At 45.2% G+C, this 23,437-nt stretch overlaps 2 protein-coding genes across 5 annotated transcripts in view; one reads left to right on the top strand and one right to left on the bottom strand.

The window, feature by feature from the left end:
• The window catches only part of SMC4 (structural maintenance of chromosomes 4), a 29,033-nt gene extending 11,454 nt beyond the window's left edge, over positions 1 to 17,579 (bottom strand). The window contains exons 1-6 of one of the 4 annotated variants that reach the window (XM_059479568.1): positions 17,461 to 17,579; positions 15,069 to 15,264; positions 13,807 to 13,985; positions 13,062 to 13,253; positions 11,217 to 11,396; positions 1,144 to 1,308 (exon numbers count right to left, since the gene is read on the bottom strand). In XM_059479568.1, coding sequence (XP_059335551.1) covers positions 1,144 to 1,308; positions 11,217 to 11,396; positions 13,062 to 13,253; positions 13,807 to 13,985; positions 15,069 to 15,228 — 876 coding nt within the window. In that variant the 5' untranslated portion in view covers positions 15,229 to 15,264; positions 17,461 to 17,579. Of the gene's footprint in view, positions 1 to 1,143; positions 1,309 to 11,216; positions 11,397 to 13,061; positions 13,254 to 13,806; positions 13,986 to 15,068; positions 15,366 to 17,460 lie in introns of all 4 variants that reach the window. The other 3 variants (XM_059479570.1, XM_059479571.1, XM_059479569.1) reach the window with 3 other exon arrangements.
• Positions 17,580 to 18,114: 535 nt separating this feature from the next.
• IFT80 (intraflagellar transport 80) overlaps positions 18,115 to 23,437 on the top strand; it is a 31,551-nt gene continuing 26,228 nt past the window's right edge. The window contains exons 1-3 of the mRNA XM_059479650.1: positions 18,115 to 18,348; positions 19,445 to 19,524; positions 20,153 to 20,371. Coding sequence (XP_059335633.1) covers positions 19,485 to 19,524; positions 20,153 to 20,371 — 259 coding nt within the window. The 5' untranslated portion in view covers positions 18,115 to 18,348; positions 19,445 to 19,484. The remainder of the gene's footprint in view (positions 18,349 to 19,444; positions 19,525 to 20,152; positions 20,372 to 23,437) is intronic.

Raw genomic sequence — 23,437 nt, 5'->3', positions numbered from 1 at the left:
AAAGCAGGATTTTTAGGGGCAGCAGTGATGCCTTGTGCAGGCTGCCCTGGAGCAGAGGCTGGGCAGAGTCCCAGAATAAAGCAGGGATTTACCCAAAGGATCTCCTCCATGGATCCACCTTGGGCAGCACCAGAGCCCAGCCAGGGCTGCACCCAAGATGAACCAAAATGGCCCCAAAATGCACGAGCGCTGCCGGGGTCTCTCCCTGGGATCAGCTCTGCTCCATTTGCACCTTGCAGTTCATTGTCCCATTGCAGCTTTAGCCCAGGCAGTCCCACCCTGCTTGTTTTTCTCTCTCCAGCCCACGGGGTTTGTGCTCCTGGGCTGAGATTTGGGTCATTTGTCCTTGGTGCCCAGCTGGAGCAGGAACTGTTTTGTGTCCTGCTCTGTGAGCAGTAATATGAAGTAACACTTCTAACATGAAGCTCAGAACTGCACACTAAAGCTGCACAGAGTCTGAAACATAGAAAATCTAAAACCTGAGGCATCAGCAGTAACTCTGTGTATTCTGAATTCCCCACAGGGCTGTGTGTGGAAATGCTGGGATTTGTTTGAGATGCCCCAGGAGTTCACAGAATCACTGGGCTGGAAGAGACTTTCAAGATCATTGAGTCCAACCCAGCCCCAACAGCTCACCTAAACCCTGGCACCCAGTGCCACATCCAGGCTTTGTTAAACACACCCAGGGATGGGGACTCCACCACCTTCCTGGGCAGAACACTCCAGAACTTTATCACCTTCCTGTAAAAACTTTTTCCTGATATCCAACCTCTATTTCCCTTGGTGCAGCTTGAGGCTGTGTGCTCTGGTTGTGCCAGTGCTGCTGAGAAAAAGCCCAACCCCACCTGAACACAGGCACCTTTAGGAGTTGTGAGTGACGAGGGCACACTCATCAGTGGGTGCCAGGCTCCCTCAGTGGTTGCTCCCAGGGCCGGTCCCAGCCCAGCAGCCGCTCCCAGGCTCGGTTCCACACTCAGTGGTTGCTCCCAGGGCCGGTCCCAGCCCAGCAGCCGCTCCCAGGCTCGGTTCCACACTCAGTGGTTGCTCCCAGGGTCGATCCCAGCCCAGCAGCCCCTCCCAGGCTCGGTTCCACACTCAGTGGTTGCTCCCAGGGCCGGTCCCACCCTGGCCAGCCCCTCTCACCTTCTCCCCGCGGTGCTCGTTGAGCAGCTCCACCCGGCGGCACAGGGTGTGAATGGGCTCCTTGAGCCGCGCCGAGCCGATCAGATCCTCCAGGTACTCCAGCATCCCCTCGTCGTGCTCCGTCTGCCCCTTGGGCTTCATCATGGCAATCTGCTCCACCTCCCCCTTGGAAAACAAAAGTTAGGTGGGGCTTTTCTTAGGTTTTGGTTTTGTTTTTTTCTGAGGTGGGGAAAATATTCTGAAAAAAAAATCTATGGAATGAGTATGAGATGTTATAAACAAAGAATAAAACAAGGCAGCAATTAAAGTTATTCAAACTGGAATATCACAGAATCATTAACGTTGGAAAAGGTCTCCAAGATCAAGTCCAACCTTCACATTTATTTGGGAAAACAAAGATCAGAATAAAGAGAAATTTTCTGTCCAAGGTGAAGTGGAGCCACCTTTCAGGTCTGACCGTTGCTTCATTCTCTAAAGATTCAAAATGTGTTTCCCCAACCTAAAAAAAGAAGAGGAGAATAAAGCAGGCCCTTGGCAAGAGTTTAATCAGGATTGAAGTCCCTGAAGGTCCCTTTAGAAACAGAAAGTCCATAAAATCCCGGCTGATGGATGAACTGGAATTGGAATTAATTTAATTGAGGCTTCCTTGGTGGAGAAAGAAAAGGATTCTTTCGGTATGAGGGTTTCTTTGTGTAATTTTCCTTTACGTATCATGTTAATTTCAAGTAATTTAGATAGCATTAAAAATAATTTCAATTCTCAGAAATAAGATTTAGGAAGGATTAAACAGACCCAGTGACAAGGCCAGTTTGTGTTACTGAAAACCCAACTCTTACTTTTATTTCTTGCACATCTCAAAAAGCAAACCACTCAATTTGTGAATAACTGCTGCTGGATTGTATAAAACCCCAATTTGCTCCCTTGCCACCAAAGTGTGGGTTCTGTCCCCAGAAGTGGCTGTCAGCTCCTGGGGAGGAATCTGTGCCACCACCCCAGTGATTCTGGGATTGTCAGAAATCCTTCTCCTTCTGGCATCGCAGCATTTCCTGTGTTCAATCCACGAGGAAACAATCACAGGAAAGACTGAACTCAGCGCTGGTCAGGACTGAGGTTTCTGCACTGGGTTCTCAGCCCTCGTGTTCTGTGCTGGAAATCACGAACCCACCTTGGATTAAACAGGAAAAATGGCAATTATGGACAAGGAATGAATCAAATTTCTATTATTTGGCTAAACAGAATTGACCATCTCTAAGAAAGATGATTGTGCAGTTGTGGGGTTTCTCTGTAGCTCACTAATTCGAGTTCTTGAATTACTTTCTTATTGAGAAATAAGTATATTTAGAAATATACTTATTTCTCAATAACCAAGTATATTTATAAATCCTTAATTAAATAATAGGAGTATTAAGTATTATTTAATATTTATACTATTAAGTTAATATATTTTAAAAATCTGTTTAGTTCAGCCCAGATTTAAGAAACAAAAAGTTTTCTAGAAAAAAAAGAAAAATATTTTTCCAGAAAAGAAATTAAAGGTTTCCTTGAATTGATGAAGGAGAGTAAAAAGGTTGTACCTGCTCTCCTTGCCAATGATTAACAGAGCAAACAGATGTTACAACTGCTAAAACTCAATTGATGTGTTCCCTAATTAATTACCAGTGCTCATTACAGGATCCCGTGTTTGAACAGTGAATTTAAAGCCCCAAAGCTCCTCACTCTGTCAATGTTGGGCTGCCCGAGGATGTGAAAGTGAAAGCAAGGCGGGGCAGGCCGACATTGGTGGAGCAGGAGGGAAGGAGCTCGGAGCTCCCTGGGCAGGGCTGGCAGCCCAGCTGTGCCCAGGCCCAGCAGAACCCCTGCCACTGCTCAGCTCCTGCCCTCAGCTGCACCCTGTGGCTCGGGGACTCGGGACAGGAGCAGTAACACAGAAAGGAAACGCAGGCTCTGCTCAGACAGTCAAAATGGATGGCAACACCCAGCCATGGACAGTGCCAACGGGAACCAAAGGTGCACACGGGGGAGGAAATTCCTGGGGAAATCCAGCCAGGGAGGATGGAGAGACTGTTTCCAAGGGATGGAGGGACACACAGGGAGCGGCTCCCACTGCCAGAGGGCAGGGATGGGTGGGAGATGGGGAATTGGGAATTGTTCCTGGCAGGGTGGGCAGCCCTGGCACAGCTGTGGCTGCCCCTGAATCCCTGGCAGTGCCCAAGGCCAGGCTGGACAGGGCTGGGAGCACCTGGGACAGTGAAAGGTGTCCCTGCCGTGGCAGGGGTGGCACTGATGGGATTTAAGGTCTCTTCCCGCCCAAGCTATGCCAGGATTCCACGTTTCCATACCCCCCACGCCCTTTGGGAAGGTTCTACGCTCAGTGCCAGAGCTCTGAACGGAGTCACAAACCCAATTCCAGCTCTGCAGCCTGCGGAGCCTTCACACCCACGTGTTTGCACGTGGCCAGCCCCAGCTCTGCCCCAGGCACCCCCATCCCAGCAGCAGCTCAGCTCCCACTGAATTCCCACTGGGAATCCTACAGCACCACCTCATCTGGGGAAACACCTCCAAGCCAGCAGCTGAGCCCTGGGGCAGACCAGGACAAACCAGGCTGGAAAAGAAGGGGAGAGCCCTGCTCAGCTGGAAATGGCTGCTCTGGTGAAAAGCATGAGGAATAAATTCCTGCAATTTGGAACCTGTGTTTCTTTGCACAGCTAAATAATTCACAGCTGTGATGTTTAAGATACTTTCTCAATTTAATGATTTAATTTTCTATTGTACCTAAGAAAAGAGGAAAAGTTTAAAAGAAGTTTCAGGACTGGCAGCACTAGCAGCACCTTCCAGCACTGGTTTAAAACTCTGAATTTGCCCACAGCCACTGTTTTCTCTAAAAGCAGGAACAGAGCTGATCCTCTCAGCTCAGCTCTAACCTGAGCTTTCTGGCACACACGGAGATTTTAACGAGGTTTGCTAAGTGCCTGATAAATGGAAAGTTTGATCTACTCATGAGGCTTTTCCTGCAATTGTGGAATAGAAACAAGATCCTCCAGAGGTAAGTCCCATGTGCTGTGCTGTGTTCCAGAACATTCCCTGTGGGACTGGCTCCTGTTCCCCAAAGCTGTGGCACAAAGTGCTGATCCCAGCCCAGAGCTGTGACTGGGACTGAGGGGCACTGGGACAGTGCTGACCAGGAATGAGGCACTTTTGGGATCCAGCCACCACATCCACCCTAAAATTCTGCTGTGGTAGAGACAGGGATGGCAAAAAGGCTCTGGCATTGAAAAATTACTGACAGCAAGGTGAGAACTCTTCATGAAGAGCAAACCCCACTTTTTGGGTTGGAAGGGGCCCTAAGGAACACTGGCCACTGCCAGGGATCCCATCCCAGCCCCTCCCCACCCTCCAGGCAGGAATTCCTGCCCAGATCCCATCCAGCCCTGCCCCAGGCAGGCTGAGCTGTTTCTGGAGGACCTTAGGAAATGTTTGTTTTCCTTGATTATTGCTTGCTCTCCTCAGCCCTGAGTATTTGGGATAATTGGGAAGGCGGCACCTGGGACAGCCTGGGTTGTGCCCACACTGTCACTGCAGCATCCCCAGAGCTGTGTCAGTGTCCCACACAGTGACTGTAACACCAGGAGGTAACAACACAACACCTTTCCAGCATTCTGGAGTTCCACCTCTGCTGGTTAAAGCTCAGCTGGAACAGCTGAGAGCCCTGGCACAGCCTGGGTTGTGCCCACAGTGTCACTGCAGCATCCCCAGAGCTCTGTCAGTGTCCCACACAGTGACTGTAACACCAGGAGGTAACAACACAACACCTTTCCAGGAGTCTGGAGTTCCACCTCTGCTGGTTTAAGCTCAGCTGGAACAGCTGAGAGCCCTGGGACAGCCTGGGTTGTGCCCACAGTGTCACTGCAGCATCCCCAGAGCTGTGTCAGTGTCCCACACAGTGACTGTAACACCAGGAGGTAACAACACAACACCTTTCCAGCATTCTGGAGTTCCACCTCTGCTGGTTGAAGCTCAGCTGGAACAGCTGAGAGCCCTGGCACAGCCTGGAGTTCAGAGGCTGGGAATGCCCCGTGCCCAGGTGGGCTCAGGGCAGTCTGGGTGGGTTTGTGGGGGATTTTATGGTGCCCTTGGGCTGCTTTAGGTTCTGTTGTTTTGGGTTTTTTAAAGGGAACTCTCCACCACTAATCAGAGATGGATAAAAGTGACATCTGACTGAAGTGAAAATCCCAGTTGTGCTCAGAAGAAATGGCTTTAGAGAATGCATTTCCTGGAAAATGCAACACTGTGGATCGGGAAACCTTCCCTGGTTTGGGACAGGTCAAAATCCCTAAATTTGTTTCAAAATCCCATTAAACCACCAGAAAATGTAATGTGTGGACCTTGTGACTTATGATACTTGGTATTTTTAGGAATATTTAGTATTTTTAAGACAATTTTTTGAAATTCAGAACAATATTTCAGTAATTTCACTGTTGCAGCAGCGTATTTTTATAATAGCAGAGCTTTTAAAGCTTTTTGAACCCCCATAAAAGGAAGTTTTCTTATTGAGACCAAAATCTTTGAGTCTCAACAAACTTTACTGTGATTCAACCTTAACACCTGTTCCAGCAGAATTCCAATTGTCCTGGAAATTAATATTTAACAATAACAATACCTTATTATAACATATCAATATGTAATATTTGCTTTCTAAATTGAGTATCACAAATCATTTTGCAATTTTATGGTATGACATAAATGAAATGGAATTAATCTCTGAATGCAGTGATTAGCACATAATTGAATTTATCAAGCATCACAAGATTAAGGGACATTCGGGATTAAATAGTGCTATAAATGCACAGGTAATTAAAACTGAATATAAGCAGTGTAAAAACCACCTTGATTTGCACTTTTGTGGAGGATTAGAGCAGCCAGAGCTAAAATCTGCTAGTTGTTTCAAATGTAAAAACTCATCTTAATTCAAATTACACCCCCATTTCAATCATTTTCTGAACTTTTTACCATGGAATTGAGACAGAAGTGTCCCAGCACAGGGCAAACCTCTCTCAGTAAAAGTCAAGCTCTATTGGCTCTATTTTCCAGAGCACAGCAATGTTTCACTTCTCTCCAACACTGAGGCAAATGGAGATCAGGAGATTTTGCAAGAGCTTCTCCAGGGGCTGAAAACTCCTCAGCATCACAAGGAGCAAAGCCTGAGTGAGAGGGGATTTGTCCAAAGGAAAAATCCCATTAAAATATCTGCAATGTTTGTTATAAAGCTGAATTTGCAGGGATTTCAAAGAGAACAAGGCCAATTGCTGCATGTCCTTTGTTCTTTACCCATTCCTGCACACGGAGCAGAGGCAGCCCCAGCAGAGCTCCTGCAGCTCCAGTTCCACCTGGCTGGCACAGCCCGAACTGCAGCACAGCCAAGGGAGGAACATTCAGAGCAAAGCAGCCTGCATCTTGTGGAATTGTCTTTTCTCACTGCATTCGTACTTCCTGGCTGCTTTGTGCCATCAATTTCTTGCTATCAAAGCACCAAAAGTGCATTTTTCTCTTCAAAAAGCCTTTAGGCAGTAAAATGAGAGAAGCATCTCCCTTTCTCTGTCTGCAGCTTCCTCTGATTTCACCCTCTCTCCCAGATTTCAATTTTTAATTTTTTCTTTTTTGTGCTCACACTTGGCTTTGGGGTTTTTTTCCTCACTTGACCACAATGGTAGCTCTCATTTTTAAGCAGGAGTACAATAAAGAATGGCAAAAATAAATCCTAAATTTCTGTATCTTTAATTTACTTATTTAATCTCATAAAGCTTTGCCCATGAATTGCAATTCTGCACCCATGGATTTTGGAATATGTATGGAGAGAGCAAATATTCCATAACCTCATTGTCCTCCTGCTGTAACACAGCTCTGGGAAGTTACAACAGATTGTTTGGAGATTTTTTTTCTGTAATTCCATGTTATTGTTGCTATTATTTAATGCTTGCAGTCCTGTCTCCTTTTTACACCTCAATTTTACCACATGGTAAATATAAAAAAAGCACCAAAACTCCCTTCCAGGAAAACTCAGTGGGACATAAAGTCAAATACAAAATAAAATACTTATAAAAATCTGCAATGTCACCCCTGGCCAGAGATGAGGAAAATCTCAGGCTGAGCCTTTACACAACATTCAGTTGTGTGCACAAAACTTCAATTCTGCATTCTGGAATTAAGTGTACAAGTTTTAAGGACATTGCTGTGTTTAATACCAGAGCACCAAGTGAGTGCAAACCCAGAGTCACTTTGGAATTTAAATCAGGAATTGGCAAACCCAACCTGCAATGTTGGATTTGTTTTTGGGGTTCCAGAGATTTGAAGAAAATATTCAATTATCACTTATTTTATCCTCCCATTTTGCCATGTTTTCCTGCAGAATTTCCTACAGGAACAACCCCCTTTTCACCTCCCATGCTGGCAGCACAGATATTTTATAATCCCATTTATAACCCCATTTATAATCCCATTTATAGTCTCAGTCCCATGAGGAGCACAGACCTCACCAATTGGGCATTTCTGCTTTATCCCAAAGGAGAAGAAAATCTCTCCCTCATTTCCTCCCCACTCCCCTGAAGTGACTCCCCCATTGTTTCCCCACAGGAGCAGGTGAAAAACCTGACAGAATTTCCTTCCTGGCAGACTCATCTTGCCACATGATAAAACTGAGCTCCAAAATACAAAAAAAAAACAGTTAGAAAATACACCAAATAAAACCAGTTGGAAAATACACCAAATAAAACCAGTTGGAAAATACACCAAATAAAACCAGTTAGAAAATACACCAAATAAAACCAGTTAGAAAATACACCAAATAAAACCCCTGCAGTTGTTTAGACCTAAGATGACAGGAGAATATTTTAATTAAGTTTATCAAATATATTCTACTAAAAATCACTGTAATTAGGACAAAATTGACTTAAAGCAGTTTTAATCTGTTTGTAAGATTCTGAAATCAATTCCAATGAATTGAGAAGTTTGTTGCTATGAATGCAGAATGAATCCTGCAATACTGATGTGCACAGGGGCTGCTGGGGTTACCTGGGCAGCTCCACGAGGCTCTTGCACCTTTTTGTGGCTCTGCTTCTCACCCTGCCCATGCCACAGACCCCAAATATCCCCTGCACCTCAGGGCTCCCAGTTCCTCCTCACTGCAAAGGCTGAGAGCTTTGGGCTTTCAGAGCTTTGAGCCTTGCAGAGAGCAGCACAAACACTGAGTCTGTCAGCCCTCCAAGGCTTTCAGTCAAAGCTCAGTTATTTATTTGTTGTTCTTTACACCTCTCCAAGGTGTGGCAGACAGGAAAGCAGCAGCAAGGTGCCAGGTTTTCCCCCAAACTCTTTTTTTTTTAAGTGACAAGATGCATTTTTTCCTGCTGCAGTTTCAGGCTGTGGCGAGCTCATTAAAAAGGCAACGTATTTGTGATGATTTAAAATAATCATTATTATAATAATTATCTATTCCTCAAGTACTAAAAGCACAGGGAATTTATTAAAAACATGCACTATGGAGTGTTGGAGTCAAGGATCCCAGAAGTGACAAACTCCTCCTGTTCTGTGCTGGCAGCACCCACTGGAAGCAGAAGAATTCTGAAAGCAGATTTATTTCAATCTGAACTTCAAGCACAGAATTTGTATTTTTTCTAGAACTACTCAATTACTCTCACATTTTCTGTTTTCCCACAGGTGTTTGGGGCTTTTTTCTGATTTTATTCACAGAAGTCAGCAGCAGTTTGATTTGAATATTTTCAGTTTGACATCAGCAGAAACACCTCTATCAAAACTCAGCTTTCAAATTTTACCCTAAAAAGCACCAAAATCAGCAGAAAAACACTGCAAAATAGGGGCTGAAAGGGGGAAAAGGAAGCAAAAAAAACCTGAAGCAGCCTTCTAAAAAGCAAATATTTTCCATTGAGTAATGGCAATTATGTGAGCAAGATAAAATCAAAGCTCTGAAGGTGTTGGTACTACATGTAGGACATGTTCTGCTCCAACATTTTCTGTAGTGCTGACAGCAAATGTTCTGTCACACACCCAAAGCAGCACTGATAATCCTGCATTAATATTTCCCCCAAAATCCAGAGTACAAATGAAATATTTTAATTGCACCCTATTGATATAGTCAAAAATCAGAGATTTATAGCTTATTTTAAATGATAAATACCTGGTTAAATTTAGCTTAATTAAACTCTTTTTTTTTTAGCAGCAAAACTAAAAGTAAAAGCCAAATAAACCTGTTACTTACCCCTTCAACTTTAAATTATTTGAAAAATATTAGGGGGGGGAAATGCAATCCTTGTGGTAACAATCCACAGCCTTAGATGGTTTTATTTCCTTCTAACCATAAATTTTAGGATTTGGGGGTTGAAGTTGTGCTGTCGTTCTGTGGAAAATATTGCCACATTTCCCAAGTGGAAATAGTGAATTTTGGACAGCCAGATCAGTGGATTTCACTTTAAAAAGGCAAAGAGAAAGGCCCTGCCCTGTCAGGGAGGCTAAAAAAGGCAGAAAATCTCAGTGCAGCCTCTGAGACAAAGCCTGGTGTGATGAAATATGAAAATTCTGGTGGGAAAGCTCTGCTTTATGGTTAATATTTGCTCTACTTCCCTTATTTCCCTTTGGAGGGTGGAAAGCCTGAAATTCCAGTTTCTATGAAAAAAGGGATGCTGCCCTCATTAAAATAATTTGTGGGAGAAGAAAACAAATTCCATTTTGGGGAAAAAATATAAAATAAATGAAGCTGTCAATATTCTCTTCCAAATGTTCCCTCCCCTGCTCCCAGGGTTCTCTCGCTGAGCTTTGGGGTCTCAGGCCCAGCACTCCCACCCTGCACTTCACATTTCTCCCTTCTGGAAACCCTGGCAAAATGAGATTGTAAAACAACTACTAAAAGAAAAAGATGTATTTACTGTATTTACCCCAAGTTGTTTTCTTGGAGGTGTTTCTTGCCCCATCCTGAAGCAGAAAATACAGGAATGAAGTGCTGGAGGAAATAATGAATTGGCATGGAGACTTGCAAACAGAGATATCCTCTTTGTGGGGGCAGCTGTGCAAAAGGACTGCACAGAAAGCCTGGAGGAAGTGAAGCAAGCACAGCCACCCAGCTACAAGTTCTTTAAATATTTTGGTTTTTTAGAGGGGAACTGGAAGCTCCTTTGACAGAACCCAGCCTAAAATAAACTCTATTAAACATTTCAGACCTTGGGAAGCTCCCACTGATCACAAATTTCTAGGCCAGAGTAGATTTGGGACTTATTAGTAATTGCAGGTAATGGCAGAAATAGTTATTGAATATAATTAATATTTAAATACTTGCAGCTTAATTTACATTTTAATTGGCTGGCACATAGTAAAATTCTCATTATTTAAAAACTAGGGAAAAAAAAAATCAAGTAGTTCCCTTCAGCCTGACTTTAAAACAGCAAACAGATGCAAGCAAGCCTCAGAATCTGAAGGTCAAAGATGAATATAAATGATATTATATTGACAAATTGTGATTAATTTTACAGTATGGGCTGTGAACTGTAGTTGGTTATGAACACTGGTTCAAACTATTTCTGGAGCTGGTAAACAAGTGTAAAAACAAACACAATTCAGGGGATGTTTGTTGCAGTTACTTTGCACAATTCATTTCCCACTCAGTTCTCAGTAAATCCGTGTCTGTGAGAGCAGCAGATGAACAATTAAACAACCCAGATTTCAATTAGCACTGATGCAGCCAGTTCCCCCAGGTGGGTGCTGAGGCTCTGCCCCACTGAAGCAGCACAGGAATATTGGGGTTGGGCTTTGTGGACACTCCAATATTTACGTGCTGCTAGGGCGGGGCGAGCACGAGTCCTGCGGCAAACACAGAATTCCCTCCTGGGAAAGGGACAGGGACCCCAGAGCTCTGAGCCTTCCATTCCTGCAGCAGCACATCATCATTTGCACCCTGAGCAGAGCATGCAAACCATGATGTGCTGCTACAGCACTTCGAGGCAGCTTTTCAAACCTGCATTTTTTAGTTTTACCTGGAAATAGAACTTGGAGATGGGTGTTACTCACACACCAACCTGTAAAATCAAGAACCTGTTGTGGTCCAGGTCGATGCCATGGCTCCTGAGAAGCACACCAACATCCCTGAATGTCTTTTTCTTGCCATTGATGCAGTAGGTGGAGGAATTGTCTCTATAGGCAGTTCTAGAGACACAGAATTTGCTGTCAGGAATGACTTCATAATCATCTCCTTCCTGCTTTGAGGAAACACAAAGCCAGAGAAACAATTACTGTCCATGGGAATTTACCTCCTATTTCACAATTAACAGGATAAGTTTCATCATGAGATGTTTTTATCATGGACTCTGGGTTGTACAAGTGGGAGCTGTCTTAAAATTGCATCTTAAAAAAAGAGAGAAAAACAACAAAAAACTCCTTTGAGAATGGACAAGCAGTGCCCAGAGTTGTGTTTCTGTGGTGCCTTTCCCCTGAGCAGGGCCAGGCTGCAGGGGCTCTGTGTCCCTGCCCTGGGGACTGCACAGCTCTGAGCACTCCCAGCTCCTCCAGAACAGAAACTGCACCAGAGAAAATAACCCAGCATTAAAGATGTGACAAATGTGACAGCAGAGCTTCAAAAGAGAGCTTCCATTGACCTCCAGAGCAGCAGGCAAAATAAAGCTGCTTCAAGAAGTTCAAATTCACCCAAATTAACCCCCAAGAGCTCTCAAATTGTTCTCTGGTTTTGAATCAAATTCAGCTTCTGGATGTCCACACAAAGTAAAAAAAAAAATTTAAAAATTTAAATAGATGAATTTTTTAATCTGGTTATTATAAACAGAAAAAGAAAAAAAACATAAGTGTCTTTTCAAACAGTTCCTAAAAAAGGCTGTAAATGCTCCACTTTATTTACACCATTTTTGGAATGTCAATGTACACTTCCCCCTTTTTTGGTTGAGCCTAAATTAAAAAGTTTCAATGTGTGCACAAAAAAGAAATTAAAATTAGGAGAAAATTTTTTTGTACCACAATTGCAATAAATCAACAAAAAAAAAGCTTAAGTTTTTATCAGTACACAAAGCAGCAAGCAAAAGAAATATTTTTTTAATTTGCCAACACTTTCTAGTTCGTTCAAACAAAATATCAGCTTCAAAAAATTTTAGTGGTAAAATGTGGGGTCCAGAATTTTTGCTGAAAAATCTGTTACAAAATCACAGGCATGTTTGCAGTACATAAAGTGTAAATAAGTTTCAGATTCATTATATATTTTTTCTAAATTTAGATAACCTAAAATAATTTCTAATTGGTTTGAAAAGTTTCTTAAATAGGTTTTAATTCTTAATGCATATATTTGTGTTGTATATTTAAGAATATCTAATATGTACAAATAAAGACTTATAAATTTCCATGAATTCTTTTAATTGCAGAAATAAATTTATTTACTTGAGGTAAACAAGATTACAAATTAAAACGAGTTCTTCTAAAAATGATGATGAAAAATTGCTGAATTGTTTTCAAACAGAAATCCACCACATATTAGTCCTGCAGCAAATTAAAGAGTCCTTACAAAGGTTTTAAGAGTGCACTGCTCAACAGAGGTAATTGCAGAAATAAATTTATTTACTTGAGGTAAACAAGATCACAAATTAAAACGAGTTCTTCTAAAAATGATGATGAAAAATTGCTGAATTGTTTTCAAACAGAAATCCACCACATATTAGTCCTGCAGCAAATTAAAGAGTCCTTACAAAGGTTTTAAGAGCTGCACTGCTCAACAGAGGATTTTTAAGGTTAATTAACACTGATGGTTTATATCCCAAAGGTAAACTAATCTTGCTATGAAGTTTTCCCCAGCTCCAACGAAAATAAGCAAATATTCCAAGTTTTTCAGCTCCTTGAGGGCTCAAAGCCGGGCTCACACCTACCTTGTCAGTGATCTTTTGGAAGTGAACCTGCACAGAGCAGCTGGGGATGTCCTGGTGCTCATCAGAGTTGTGGATCAGCACCGAGAGCTTTTTGGAGCGGATTTTTTGGGCTCGGTAGCCGAACACAAAGAGCAGGGAGTCGATGATGTTGGATTTGCCGCTGCCGTTTGGGCCGATGATACACGAGAAACGCTGCACAGAGAGGGGAAAAGGGATCTCCAGAGGGAAAGCGGCGCTGCCCAGCAGCCCTCACTCACCCCCTCGGGCACAATCACTGCCCGTGCGTGCAGCGGCTGCGAGCTGAGCTGCGGCTGCCAAGGTAAAAGTGAATAAAAGCCCCAGAGCTCAGCTCAGCTTTCCCAGCTGCTCTGCTGAACCCAAAGCCCTGCACTTTGCAGCCTTCACAAGCAAAGTTTCATGCTCGGCCACGTAAGTCTCTTGTGGGCACAAAAAAATATTCTCTTGCTTCAAACACGGCCCTCAAAGTTCTCCAGCAAACGAAATCACGAGAAAAGAGAGCTTTTCTCAGCTGTGCTGACAAATGAAAATTGCACAGCGTTGCAAAGTTGCACTGAACTGTTTTCTCTACTTAATTTAGAATATTACTATCAAAATATTTCTAAGCCTTAAATATTTTTTCAGTTATTTTGAGGTCAGCTTAGATGAAGAAAATGCAGGAAGGAATAATACCACCCAGTGAAGTCTTACCTTCAGTTCCAAACTACTTAAGGAAAAAGAAAGATACCTTGTGAAAAGGTCCCAGAATTTTCTCCCCTGCATAGGATTTGAAGTTCTGGTTTACAATGTGAGTGATCATGAGGCGAGGAGCACCAGGTTCACTGGTCATTGCTGGAGGTGGGGGAGGAGGGATGCTACTCAAAATCTCTTCTAAACTTCGATTATCCACCACCTCATCTGAGCCTGCTAAAACCCATCCAAACAAAGATAAAAAAAAAAAAAAAAAAAAAAAAACAAAAAAACAATTGTAAGCTCTCAGTGATTTGACAACTTTTAAAATGTTGAACCGAAAAAAGCAAACATCATTTCTGTCTGAATCAAGCTACATTTTGGCCTGTAGTTATTAATATGAGCTGAGTGGAATTAAAATTCTTCTTTCCACAAACAAAATGTTTTTTAAGAGCTACTTAAGATGTCCCATCGCTGGGTTTGTTCTTTCATTATGTAATTCTTATTCCAGCACACTTTAACAGGCCCCCTGCAATTCCAGCAGCTCCAAGCATCACAATAAATCTGCAAATGTGCAGCAGGCAAAGCCTTTAAATGAATAAGAGCAAAGCCACATTTCAGAGTCTCTGTGCAGGATTTGGGGATCTCCGAGAGGCTCTGAAAGCTGCAATGACAGCACGGCTGCTCTGCACAGACAGGAAGTTTGTTACGAAAACAAACTGGCCCCCTGGATATCAGCAGAGCAGCTTTTCCCCAGGCACCAGCGCTGCTCCTTCACACGAGCAGCAGATTCTGCCACCAATTTCGATGTATTTGTCAAATACCTGCCGTGAACAACTGCACATCTGGCTCCCTAAAAAGTTACACAGCTGCTGGTTTTGCAGATTTTTTTCTGCAAAAGCTCAACTCAAGGAACTCAAGAAAATACACTGCTTCATGAAAAAGAAAGTCAAATCATTTTAAGAGTTAAGTAAATAAACTTGACATTTATTCCATTCCAAGAAATCCCATACCATTGGCTGCCTATAAATTTGAAAAACCCTGCTGTTGTAGCACAACCTTCAGTCCAATGCTCCAGATCAGAGCTCTGAAATGGGCTTTATTAGGAGAAAGGCTACAAATTGTTTTTGCACTTGTGCTGGGCCAAACCCTTTAACTCTTTGCGAGCGAGTCTGACTGTTTTAAAGCACTTTTAGATTGCCAGGGGTGTCAGTGCTGCTTGTAGAAGGGAAAAGAGCAAATCCCTCCTGGAAGGGTTTGGAAATCCAGGCTGCTGCTGAGGAGGCTCGGTGAGCAGCACGCCAGGCGGCCCAGACCTACCTTGGGGAGGCTCTCTGCCATCGGGCTCCCTGGTGCCTTCGTTCTCCACTTCCATGGCCACGGAGGACTCCTCCAGGGGCTCCCTGCCCTTCCCGCGGGCTGCAGTGGAGCTTTTGGTGCTCTTGCCTGGCACGGTCCCTGCTGGCTGCTCCCCCTCCATTGCAAGCAATCAAACTGAAGGGCTCTATCTCCTTTGCTAACACAAACAAGAGAACCCCGTGATCTCAGCGCCGAGCTGCAGCCCAGGAATTCACCTACACCTCTGCCCAGATGCTCGACTCATTTAGAAACTTAACGCTGGAGGCATTTAGAAGACAAAAATCCAAATTTGAAACAAAATATCGAGGTAAGCTTCATAATGATATATTTTAAGATACATCACCCCCAAAACGAGGGGCTGAGCCTGATCTGTTTTAACAGCATGATCTACCTGCTGCCAGCTCGTGGGGACATGTTAGGGCACTGACTGCTCCCCGAAAGCCACCCTGGTGCTGGGGACAAAAGGGTTAAAGACACATTGAATAACAAGCCCAGGAGCCACATGTCCCTGCTCTCCTGCAAGAACTCGTTATATTTCAGATCTGACACTCGTTTTACTTTCAATAATCCGTGCTAAATATTTGTATGGCTATAGAGAGATTGATAAACAGATAGAGAAACGAAAGCCCTGCGTGATTATAGCAAAGATTTGACTCTTAAAATTATTTAAATCGACACACTTTGCTCGCAAAACACAACACAACCCCTCCTGCCAGCATCCAGCATTTCAGAGAGAAAGCAAAAACGAAATACCTTCATCTAGGCGGGATGTTAAAGTGATCTGAGCAAGGACGAGCATTACAAAAGCCATCAGCTGGCACTCGAGCACAGCTCCCCAAACGGGTGAGCAGAAAGCACCCGATGAGAAGAAAAGGAACAAAATTCTCCCCAAAGAGTTGAAATCGCAGCAAGTGGCGAAGTGAGTTCGCAGAAAAACAGACATGAGAAAGTTTACTTCTCACAAGATAAAAAACTGACGTGGTTAGAAAGTCATCTTACAATTGGTGCCAATCATTTGACGTTTTCAGACCTACCCCCAGCCCACACTCTCATGAGAGTCCTTCGTTTGGGACAATGGGGGAGGGGGGAAATGAGAGACAGAACTCATTTTCAGGCAATTTCAGTCCATGCCCTCGTTCAGAACTGTTCCGCAATGGCTGTCGCGGACAATTACAGCCTCTCAAAGCACATTTATTTTTTTTTTTCCCCCAAACTGCTCCACTCCAACAGAATTGTGCAATATAGACCTATTTACCTTCCCAACCCTTCCCCCCGGCTCGGAAGCTTCAGCAGAATGAACAAGCCGAACTACTTGACCTCAGCTTTTAAATCGCGATAAATCAGCTGCCACATCGTCTCTAACAAATTTAACAAATTCGTGCCCAGCCCCTCCCCCGAGCCAGCTCGAAGGTGTTCGGTAAAAGCATCTCTCCTGCCAAGCGCCGCTTTCCTCACGGGGACGGCGAAAAAAGAGCCCGAGACGGACAGAAAAGCTTCCTTATGAACAGCCGATTAAATGTGATAGCGACAAGCCCTGTCAGTGACAAATCTGGGGCTTTTTCAAAGCACAAGGAGCCAGACTGCACCCTTGTCACGCTCTTTCTAAGTCACAGAATCCCAGAATATTCCGAGCTGGAAAGGACCCACAGGGATCATCGAGTCCAGCTCTTTTAAACGAATCGTTAAGAGCTTTCTTGGGATTTTTCTCTCACCCTTCAAGCATCAAAGCAGCAGGCAGACCAGGGATAGAAGGGTCCCTCTCTAAGCAGATTAAAGTCGGGTCTCTCCGCTATCCAAACGCGTCCCTGAACTTCCCCGTCCTCCGCGGTCCGCGGGGCTCCCTCAGGGCACGGCGGAGCCCTTGGGCTGCACAACCCCTCGGGAAGCCGCTCCTCAGAGCCCTGAGCCGACAGCAGCTGGGACGGAGCCGCCGGGCCCCGGGCCCTCAGGGGGACCCTCAGCGGGGCAGCCCGGCCGGGAAGAGAGAGACTCTGCCGCCGCTTCTGCTCCCTCCGGGCCCGGGGGAAGTGGGGAAATGAGGCGCGGGGCAGAACCGCCGATCCCCCAGCACCTCCCGCCTTCTGCCTCAGCGCCTCCTGTCTCCTCCTCAGCATCTTCCCTTCAACGCCACTTGTCTCCCCCTTAGCACCGTCCCCTCAAAAATCCTAATCTCCACCTCAGCATCCCTTGTCTTCCCTCAACTCTCCCAGCATTTCTGTTTTCGCCATCAGCACCGTCCCCTCAGCACCCCCTGCCCGGGGCAGCCCCCTGAGGGCACCTCCTCCGCCGCAAAGCCCCCCCACCCCACCGCCCTGAGGCGAACCGCCATCGCTTCCTCCCGCCGAGCTCGTACCTGCTCGTCCCGGCGGCTCCGTGCCCCGGCGAGGCGGCGGCAGCGCGGGCAGCTCCGGCTGCTGTAGAAGCTCGGCCGCTTCCACACTCGAAAATGGCGCCGAAATGGCGAACTCGAACCGAAATTCGTTAGAAAAGCGCGGGGCAGGCTGGGACGGGAGGGGCCGGGCCCGCGGGTTTGAACGGCACCGCCGCCCCCGCCCGCCATCTTGTGTTCGTTACAGCAGGGAGGGGAAAGCGCCCAGAAATCCGCCGGGAGCGGCTTTTTCTGGGCAGACACGGGGGGGGGAGTGGGAGACATTAGGGGGTGAGGGCGGCGAGGTAACACAGCCTCGCGGCCGTGCCGGCGGAGAAAAGGGTTAATTTTAATTTTAGAAGTAGGTCAGTGGGCGGCGCTTGGTTGCTGAGTAACACGCGCTAGTTTAAAATTAATTAAAAAAATATTAAAAAAAAATTTTACTAGTGAATTTTTTTTTTAAAAATGGTGAGAGCGCGGCGATTTTGAAGCGGGTTTAATTAATTAACGGGCGGCGCCGTGGCACCTTGGGGGGGCCGGGGGCGAGCTGTGAGGTGGCGGAGGAGGAGGATGAAGAGGATGCGGTCTCGCGAGAAGTCGCCATAGCGACGGCGGCGCTTGGCGGCGGGGGGAGCGGGAGCCGCCGCTCCTGAGGCGACGGGAGCGGGACCGGGAGGCGGGATCATCCCGGGATCGAGATCCGCCGGGAGCGGCAGGCGGGATCATCCCGGGATCGGCTGGGAGCGAGATCCGCCGGGAGCGGGATCATCCCGGGAGCTGGCGGCGGGATCGCCCCGGGCTCCCCTGGGAGCGGGCTCCGCCGGGAGCGGGCTCCGGCCGCCGCTCTGCCGCTCTCTCCCGCTGCCCGCGCAGGTAAAGGCGCGCTGGGGAGGCGGCGGCCGCCGGCCCCCTCCCCTCGGCTGAGTCACCGCCGCGGTGGGCGACGGGGTCGGGAGCCGTGACCCCCGGCTGGGCGTGGGACGGGCGGATGGAGGGGCCGGAGAGCTCCGGGGGACAGCTGAGGGCAGGGCGGGGGAGCCCCGGCCCTCAGGAGGGGTTGGATGATCGCTTCTCGGTAAAATGCAAACGGAGGGAACAGCGGGCGTTGGCGCGGGCGGTGCTGGCCGAGGCTGCCCCGAGGGTTTGGTGTCTCCTCCGTGCCCCGCGTTCCGCCGGCTGCTTTTCCCTCTCGGAATTCCCCCATCGTGCTGTGGCGTTCCTTCCCTTTCCCGCTCTGCCCCCATCCCTTCCCGCTGCCTTCCCCATCCCGCCCGCTGGTTTTCCTTCCCTCTGGCATTCCTTCCCTGCGCTGCCCCCATCCCGCTCTGCTCCGCCGTTCCCGATCCCCATCTCCGGGCCAGCAGCTCCGGCTGGGAAAGGCAGGAGGCGTCAGGCGCTTTGGCTTCTCCGAGTCCCCAGAATTCCTGCTTAGAATTCCTGCCTAGAATTCCTGCTTATTGCCACATCTCTCCTAAAACTCCTGCTGGATTCCTTGGGACGGAGGGAATACGTGGGCTGGCAGAGATGGATGTACCTGGTGATGGCCCAGGCGGGCGTTCAGCCTTTCAGCAGCACATACAGAGCCATTAAAATGCTTTAAAATTATAATAAAGTTCTGGGATTTGGAAGGAAAATACCAGGTTTTCTCTTCCTGGCTGTGTGTCAGCACAGGGGATCTCCAGTGCTCCCACCTCTGATGTTTCAGGCTTGATCTTAAAGGTCTTTTCCAACATTAAGGAATCACTGTTCATTTTTTCTTCAAGTTGTCCTTATTCAGTTGGATAATGTGAAAACAGAATTCTCTTTAAACTCAGGTATTTCTTGGTGCCTCTTTTCCCCCAGTAGTGATGTAAAATTACTTCAGACCTTTTAATTTTAGTGTTAGTGTCTTCCTCTTGAATTTTGGCTGCTTGTGTATATTATGTTCATTATCCATACTTATATATGTATTTGTTTTCTTTTATTGCAGTTATAACACATGGTTTTAATGCTCCATCTGAACAACTGAGATGAGGCTGAAGACTTCCCTTTTAAAGGAGCCAAAACATATCCTTTGTCACAGAAAAAAAGCATGGAACATCATGTTCATTCTGAATGGACTCTTCCAGAAAATATTTTTTTGTTGTTGAAATTTCAGTAAAATATTTGTAAATTGCAGATGCCTTTTTTTTCCTGTTTTTCCTTTGTTCCCCTTATCATTGACTGCAGCCTTTAAGGACAATGTTTTAAGAGACACTGCACACTTACATATGATAAATATGTACTTATAATAATAAACACTTACATATGGTGTAAATAAACCAACACTTTTGAATGAAAGTTGGGTGTTTTGCATTGTATTTTGCACTAAGACCCTTCACTAACCCAACATTTTAGCCAGGTTTCCATAACTTTACATCATGATAAGAATTTGATTTTTATGAAATATTTTCATTTTACGAAATGAAAATTTGCTTCGTTGGACTTCATTTTTACCAGCTCTTCTTGGCACATAAGAGCAAAAAAATGAAGAACGAAGATTTTTTTTTTTTTTTTTTTTTTTTAGTATTAAACGTTCCACACGATGTTATCAAAATAATCTTCCTGTATTGTCCCTTCAGCTCTAAGGAGTTGAGATGGGGTATTGGATTGTTTCTGGTGGTTAAACTTTTCAGGTTCCTTAACTGAATTTCACATAAGGACTTGGTGAGCTGCGTGGGCTGGACCACAGCTGATGAGCTGTTCTCCTGCAGCGATGACCACCAGGTGATGAAGTGGAACCCCGTGAGCAGCGAGACCGCGCGGGTGCTGAAGCTGCCACATGAGGTTTATCCCTTGGACCTGCACTGGTTTCCCAGAGCCATCGGTGGCAAGAAGCAACCCCAGGCTGAGAGCTTTGTTCTCACCACCTCTGATGGTAAGGCAACTTAAAATATTTCTAATAATAAAAATAATAAATTTTAAAAATATTCATAATACTGATTGTTTCGTACCATTGAGTGCTCGTGTCAGTCAAGTACAAGGCATTATTTGGGGAGCAAGAAGCTTTGGGGATTGCTTGGGATTTTTTCCCTTCTCCCCAAAAGGATTTTACCCTTGGAGGTTTTATTCCCCTTCTCCCCAAAAGGATTTTTCCCTTGGGGTTTTTATTCCCCTTCTCCCCAAAAGGATTTTACCCTTGGAGGTTTTATTCCCCTTCTCCCCAAAAGGATTTTACCCTTGGAGGTTTTATTCCCCTTCTCCCCAAAAGGATTTTACCCTTGGAGGTTTTATTCCCCTTCTCCCCAAAAGGATTTTTCCCTTGGGGTTTTTATTCCCCTTCTCCCCAAAAGGATTTTTCCCTTGGAGGTTTTATTGCCCTTCTCCCCAAAAGGATTTTTCCCTTGGGGTTTTTATTCCCCTTCTCCCCAAAAGGATTTTTCCCTTGGGGTTTTTATTCCCCTTCTCCCCAAAAGGATTTTTCCCTTGGGGTTTTTATTCCCCTTCTCCCCAAAAGGATTTTTCCCTTGGGGTTTTTATTCCCCTTCTCCCCAAAAGGATTTTTCCCTTGGGGTTTTTATTCCCCTTCTCCCCAAAAGGATTTTTCCCTTGGAGGTTTTATTGCCCTTCTCCTCAAAAGGATTTTTCCCTTGGGGTTTTTATTCCCCTTCTCCCCAAAAGGATTTTTCCCTTGGGGTTTTTATTCCCCTTCTCCCCAAAAGGATTTTTCCCTTGGGGTTTTTATTCCCCTTCTCCCCAAAAGGATTTTTCCCTTGGGGTTTTTATTCCCCTTCTCCCCAAAAGGATTTTTCCCTTGGAGGTTTTATTCCCCTTCTCCCCAAAAGGATTTTACCCTTGGAGGTTTTATTCCCCTTCTCCCCAAAAGGATTTTACCCTTGGAGGTTTTATTCCCCTTCTCCCCAAAAGGATTTTACCCTTGGGGTTTTTATTCCCCTTCTCCCCAAAAGGATTTTGCCCCCAGCCAGATTTTTCTTCCTGCAGGAGTTTTCCTGCCCCAGCTTACTCCTGCAGTTTTCCTGCAGCAGCCAAGTCCCCTGTGTGATAAGGATTCCTGCAAACTTGCTGAATCCAATGGAAAAGCAGCATAATGTCTTTACAATTCCTAGTTGAACTGCAGATGTTTGAAATGAGAGCAAATGTAAATTTAGTCCCCTTGGGTTTTCTTCTGAAATGCATCTCTTGGGGGATATTGTTCTTTTATTTCCTACTGACATTGGTCTTGTTGCTATTTTTTAACAAAAATGAAGAATATTTTTGGCTTTAACCTTCAAATTAAGGACAAATCATAAGTGATTCAACCTTTTTATTTTTAATTTTTTCTTGACGATTTTATATTAGGTCAGCATTTAAGAGTCCATGGAAGTTAATGAACAAAACATCCATGTTTTATATTCTGTGTTTGGATAGGCTGGGAGTCTCCCACTGGAAATTCCTTCAAAACTGGGGAGTCATTTTCAGGTTGAGGACAGTTCTGTCTTCAGTACTTAATAAAAATAAAGGACCAGAGATTAAGCTGAATCCCTTCTACCTACACCAGGCATTTGGCTAAAATTTCCTCTTTTTTGTGTAATCAGTTGTAATTTGAAAGTCTCTGTTGCCTCAGTAGAACAGAAATCCATGGAAATGGAGAAACCTCCCCCTGGGAATGCCATGGAAAAAGCTTTTGGCTGGCAGCAATTGTGAATTCCCCTGCTGGAAAAGCCAAGAAGTTGCAGAATTAAAGCTGCTGTCCCTGCAAACTTGATCTCCCTTGTTCTGCAGAAGGATGAGGATACAGTTTTAAGTGATGATCACATTTTTTCCAGAGGAATTCTGGAAAGTTGATCCTGCTTTTACATGTAACCATGTTCTTCCCTGCTCAGCTACAATTTCCTCTGTTTCCCTCTTTGGAAGGGGCCTTGTGAGAGAAGTAGGAGCTTGTGGAGTGGGAGAGGATGCAAAAGATTGGGAAAATAGTGGAGTTTTCCCTGGATAACAGGATTTTATCTGATACTTTGACATTGCCCTTTTTCCTGATATTCTGACTTCACCAAATCCTTCAGTTCCTTCCCAGCTGCTTGAGCTTCCTCTGGAATTTCATCTGTTATGAGCTGAGCAATTGCTCACAGAAATATTCAGGGGTTCTGCTTGGATCAGTGGGAGCTGTTTCAATGTATAAAATCAATATATAAAATTTATATCCTGAAAAAAGTGATGGCTCTGAAGAGCTCAGCCCCTTCATGCCAGTCCTGGAGGTGATGGCATGGGAATATTCCTGTTCCTGGGAGATTTGGGAGTATGGGAATATTCCTGCTCCTGGGAGATTGGGAATATGGGAATATTCCTGCTCCTGGGAGATTGGGAATATGGGAATATTCCTGCTTCTGGGAGATTGGGAATATGGGAATATTCCTGCTTCTGGGAGATTGGGAATATGGGAATATTCCTGTTCCTGGGAGATTGGGAATATGGGAATATTCCTGCTCCTGGGAGATTGGGAATATGGGAATATTCCTGCTCCTGGGAGATTGGGAATATGGGAATATTCCTGTTCCTGGGAGATTGGGAATATGGGAATATTCCTGCTCCTGGGAGATTGGGAGTATGGGAATATTCCTGCTCCTGGGAGTATGGGAATATTCCTGCTCCTGGGAGATTGGGAATATGGGAATATTCCTGCTCCTGGGAGATTGGGTTTAAGGATGCTCCAGTGAAAAAGGTCCTGGATGCAGGTGGAGCAAAGACACTGCATGGGAAAAGGTGCAGAAAATAAAATATATATTTCTCAGAAAATAAAAGTTGTTTTCAGCGAAAAAGCAGAAAAGGCCATTTTGGCAATTGACTTGGAGGAATTAACATTGAATTCCTCTAAATCCAGCTCTTGCTTACGTATGAAACATGAAAATGTCAGACCTGAGAGGTGTTCTATGCAATAAGTGATACATCCATGAGATAAATTTTATTTTATAATTACAGAAGAATGGAATGCATGAAATGAACACCT

The sequence above is a fragment of the Ammospiza nelsoni genome, chromosome 10 (genome assembly GCF_027579445.1).
Source record: "Ammospiza nelsoni isolate bAmmNel1 chromosome 10, bAmmNel1.pri, whole genome shotgun sequence".
Lineage (NCBI taxonomy): Eukaryota > Metazoa > Chordata > Aves > Passeriformes > Passerellidae > Ammospiza > Ammospiza nelsoni.
The sequence above is the reverse complement of the archived record's forward strand: the minus strand, read 5'-3'. Positions and strand labels throughout refer to the sequence as shown.